The sequence below is a fragment of the Lipotes vexillifer genome, unplaced genomic scaffold (genome assembly GCF_000442215.2).
Source record: "Lipotes vexillifer unplaced genomic scaffold, Lipotes_vexillifer_v1.1 scaffold422, whole genome shotgun sequence".
NCBI lineage: Eukaryota > Metazoa > Chordata > Mammalia > Artiodactyla > Lipotidae > Lipotes > Lipotes vexillifer.
Window position 1 is genome coordinate 2819333 of NW_006779087.1, and position 4998 is coordinate 2824330.

Here is a 4998-nt window from a genome sequence, read left to right on the forward strand (position 1 = left end):
AAGAGGTCAGAGAATCCAAGTGTTAGAGGGAAGCAAAAACTCAACACTGTACAGACTGAAAACTCGCAAGTGAAAGATTGTTTACAAACGTCCTGAATATTATCAATGCAGAACAGCTGTGGAGACACTTTAACACCCGAAGACCTATACCAAACGTAGGCTGCTGACCATGTAACATGGTTGCATCTCGAGCAGTGACCTGCCAAGGGCAAAGGACCCTGCTCCCTGCACTCACAGATTTTCTAATGCTTGGGCAGGTGGTTACTGCATGTTCCACATCAGTCAATGCAACTTAGGACAAAACTAACAGGATACAAAAACAGAGGCGAGGCTGCCGGGACCAGTGTATTTCCGTTGCAGCCAAATGGATTTTATTTTTTCATTCTGTTGATTCTCAGAAGCAGAAAGCATCAATTTAAAAGTTTGTTCGTTCATGCAAACTCTATTTGCATTCTTACGTTAGTTAGGCTAAGCAGCAAAAAGAAAAAAAACACACACACTCACATTTAGCCCATGTCATTTAATTGTCAGTTTCTTTGACATAAGCCGCATCTTCTCCACATGGGCTTCGCGTGGTTTGGAGATGGGTGGGGGGGCGGGGGGAAACAATCAGGTTTCTTCAGGCTGAGGAGGACTTGCTCAGGCCAATTCCAAACATTGTGCTCGTTCAATGCGTAGAAATGATTTGCATGATGGCATGCCGTGATCAGAAGTCATGCATGAGAACCATACACCACAGGACACTACTAATCCTGTCCCCTGCACTGGGTCAGCCTTTGGACAGGACCCAGCCCTGCACCGTTCACTGTATTTGGAGGAAAAAAATGGTAAGCGTTCCATACCCGCTGCAATTCTTTCTGAATTCTTAGAAGTCTTTCGTACACCTTCCGGGTAGGGAAACATAACCAACCAATTGACTACCACCAACAACAAAAAACAAACCCAGTCCAACAAGCAGATGGATCCGTTGTGTGTATATGTTTAACAGACATCTCTAACGTACAGCCATTGTTGCACATTTTGAAAGATGAACTATTTAATGCTGCTCTCTGTGTCCCATACATGGGGGGATTTTGATCTCGAATGGCTTGTATTAACGTCACTGTAAAACCAAATCCTAGGGCTAAAAACAAAAATCAAAAAAAATTTTTTCATTTATATCTTGCAATATTTATGATGATTGTTTAGCCTTCATACTGGAGAACTGACTTTTTTGGGGGTAGAGATAAAAGTGCTATTCAAAGTAGCATGGTATCTCTAGAGGGTCATCTGGGGGAACTTAAAACAACCTTTCGTTGGGGGTAAAGGGGTGCTCACTTCATCAGTATCACGTCCTTCCGCACTGTGGCTTTCTCTGGGCTTGGGTCCATGTGGAGAGGGGTTCAGATACTCTGAACAGGCCTCTCTTCTACAGAGGGCTTGTCACAAGCTGACACACTGCACGGTTCCTCTTGCCTCCATCACATTTTTCCACCAAGCAGGGCTTCCTTTACCCACAGAGGTGGGTGAGGGCCACAGCACTGGAGCTACAGCTGTGGTTTCTTTCATTTATTATTAGAATAGTCAATGGTGGGACCTCAGTAGAGATGGGGCCACCTCTGAACCCAGCCCACTTGGTTTCTTTACTGCATTGGTTCTCACGAGAAAGCGACTTAATAGGAATTCTTAAGAAGTTCCAGCTTCCCCCAGCACATTCCCTTTCGGCCAGTTTTGCCATCTGCTTAGGGGCCTGCCCATTGTCATTGGAGGGTGGCTTTGCGGGGGAGTGTCACAGCTTCCGTCTGTCTCCCGCTTCAGGGAAGACAGTTTTTAGTCCAGGGGTTTCTCATCTGATGACTAGATTTCAGGGCTAAGACGCTGCAGTTGAATGTGTCAGGAAGTCGATACAAAGAGTGAGGAGAGACTTCAGCATGCAAACCAAATCAAAATAAATTCTTCCTGAACCACAGAATGGAGGGAGAGAAACAACCCATAATCAGACACACCGATCTGCCTTGCAGTAGTAAGCACTTTGGATGTAATTTCACAGTCCACCTGACTAGTTTTGCATAGAACAAACCACAGCAAGTCAGTAAGCAGAGCTTTCTATCCTGTCGGACCATTAGAAACTCTGTCCAGCTTTCATAAGCCGGCTTCTGCAGCACCATCCGTAGTACTCTTTGTACTACACCTGATACCAGGTTGGGAAGGCGTTTTTCTCGGTGACCCTGCTAACTGCTAGGATGGATGTATAGTAACGCGTACAGGCTACGTCGTAAACAGCACAAAACAAGCTGACGTGTGGTTATTCTTTTTAAGAGAATTATAAATACTGTAATATATCATTTTATTTTATTGGCATGCCTTTTTGTAAATACAAATTATTAACTTATTAAATAGGAAATGGCTTCTGGCTTATGCCATTGTCATGTTTATTTTTATTTTTTATACTTTTCTTTCTTCTTAGAACTTAGATGCTGTAAGCCAATGTACATCCCCAAACCAGACAGACAGACAAAAAATTTTTTATTGCTAATGGTCTTTTCCAAAACAACAAAAAATATATATATTTTTGTTCCAATGTGCAATAAATTCTAACCACTTCTATGCAAGATTTGGCTAAACTTCATAATCGTTCTTGTTCTTAGGTCTTGAGATGGGCAACAGAACTATAAGATCCCGCTCCGTCCTCTAAGTGCTCGTGCTAGTGACGTCATTAAGCTACTAGAGCATATTAATGAGATTTTTCTGAGCTCTGACCCTTCCCCCCCCCCCACCCAGACCCTGGTCCCCACCCCAGCGGGTTATCTCCTCAGTGACACACACGGGCCTTGGTATCTGACACCCATCAGCCAGCTTCATGGGGAAGAAGCCACCTCCACTCTATTTGAGGTTTCACTTTTTTTTTTTTTAACTTTTTCCCACCTTCTTTCCCCTCACCCATCGCCCCTCTACCCACCCACTCGCTCACGCACTCTCGCCCTCACCCGCCCTGCTCCACACTTCTTTGGTAGTAAGTGACACCATCACCAGCAGTTTACACCCGCAGTTAACAGGCATTGAACTCAGAGAGTCAGTGATGACGTTCTTGTACGTCTTCACCGAGTGCGTAAGTGGCAACGCTTTGCCAAATATTAACGAAGCCAATCAAAAAGCAGCGGCAGCCACAGTATCACTGCACATATATATATATAGATATATAAATACAATATAAATATTTATTTTTTGTAGCCAGGTCCTTGGTGCAGTATTTATACTCCACAATCCACCTTTAAAAAAGGACAAAAAGCAAAAAGACGTGTGATGCTGTTAATTTAAAACGCAGAGCCAAAGCCACTGAGCAGCAGCTGACACGGTTGCTGGTTTGTGTGTGAAAAACACTTTTCCCTCTTCTTTCCTTAACCTCCACGTTGCTTAGGATGAGGAGACTCCGTAATTTAAAGCAGAGGGCGAGCGCAGGATAAACTTCCCAAGTCAGCGGACCTGCTCCCATCCCTCTCCGAATGAGCCACTCTTGGCATCAGAAGTTGACTGAGGAGAGATTCACAGAAACTCCCAGTCAAAGCCCCTGGAACGACAGTGCCCAGAGTTCTTTTCTTTTTCGCCGCAACCAACGTAAGCTTGTAAAAGACCAATAGTGAAGACTAGTGTATTAGTGAACGCATGGAGGCCAGCACTGCTCTAAACGAGACGTGATAAAAAGTACATCACTACTATAAGCCAAAAGGAAACAAAATAAAAATGACCCTTTTTACTGTACAAGGGAAGCCTGTCTTGGTGTGCGTTTGTTGCTTGACTCTCCCAATTTTTGATTCCTGGGAGGGGTCTGGGAATTGGGACCTCAGCACATTTGGGGAAAGGAGGGGGAATGGAAGGGAGAGAAATCAGAGGGTTTCCTGCAAAGTTCTGGCTAAAAAGTAGGGATTGGAGAGAAAAGCAAGGTCCTGTCCGTCCCCCCACCCAGACCCCCAGTCACCCATTGCATGTGGCATTCCTCCCACTACTGGGCCAGTGCTTCAAGGCCCATGAAACCCCTTCCTCATCGGTCCCCCCGGCAGAGCCCCCAGAGAGGCTGTCAGCCAACCCAGCTGGGCTGGCCTTACTTCTGCCTTTTTCACGTTTTTTAAGGAAAAAAACCATCCCAACGCCCCAAAGCTCGGGCGAGCACGATGCCCAGCAGCTTCCCCTCTGCTAGCTAATGCTGGCCCTTGCCCTCCATCAGCCCCAGCGACAAACCAGCGGACTAGGGCTGCTCTCATTCGCATTCGGCAGGGAAGGGGGGTGCCCTCCCCTTCCCTCACCCTGCCCAGCTTTGGGGACATCCCTCTCTAGGCCGTGTCTCCCAGTCCAGGAACACTCAGGAGGGTTTTGAAGTGCCCACTCTAGTCCGCTCCAGTAGCTCCGCTCTGGAGAGAGATGGTTGGTAGGTCAGTCTCCATCCTCCTCCCCTTCGCCCCCCCACCACCCCCACCCCCACCCGCCTCCAGGCCTGCTGTGGAGGTGAGATTGCCATGGGTTAGGACTTTGTGACTTGAGTCCTGGGCATCTTCTGTGATGATGCCTCTTTATTTTCTCAGATGTTGCCCAAAGTTTTGCAAAAAGCTTCGTTCATTTTCAGGTACCCCCACCCCCTAAAGAATTGGCTGCAACTAGCCAGCCAGGGGGACGTCAGGAGAGAAGTCTGGGTTGGGAGGGGCCCGAGGTTTGCACAGTCTGTGCTGTGGCTCAGCATTGTGCTTTCTCGGATTCCCCTTCCAAGAGTACCAAGATTTCCTCCATCAAAACACTCCTGAGGCACCCCTACCCCTGCCCCCCACTGCTGTTTGCTGTACATAGAGGCTAAGTGGGGTGGGGTGGGCGGGTGTGCACGTGTGGTGTGTGTGTGTGTGTGTGTGTGTGTGTGTGTGAAGAATGTATATAGGTAAAGGGGAGCGTGGTCCAGTGGTTCCAGAAAAGGGACAGAACTCCTGTGTTCCATCCCCAGCTCGACCACTGACTCGCTGTGTGGCCTTGGGCAAG

The 4998-nt window shown here is 47.2% G+C and overlaps 1 protein-coding gene across 1 annotated transcript in view; it reads left to right on the forward strand.

The window, feature by feature from the left end:
- The window catches only part of SCN8A (sodium voltage-gated channel alpha subunit 8), a 116960-nt gene extending 116934 nt beyond the window's left edge, over positions 1-26 (forward strand). Inside the window, 1 exon segment of the mRNA XM_007452326.1 lies at positions 1-26. This exon segment is cut by the window's left edge and continues 10 nt beyond it. Within this exon segment, the coding sequence (XP_007452388.1) occupies positions 1-26 (26 nt within the window).
- The last annotated feature ends 4972 nt before the right edge of the window (positions 27-4998 follow it).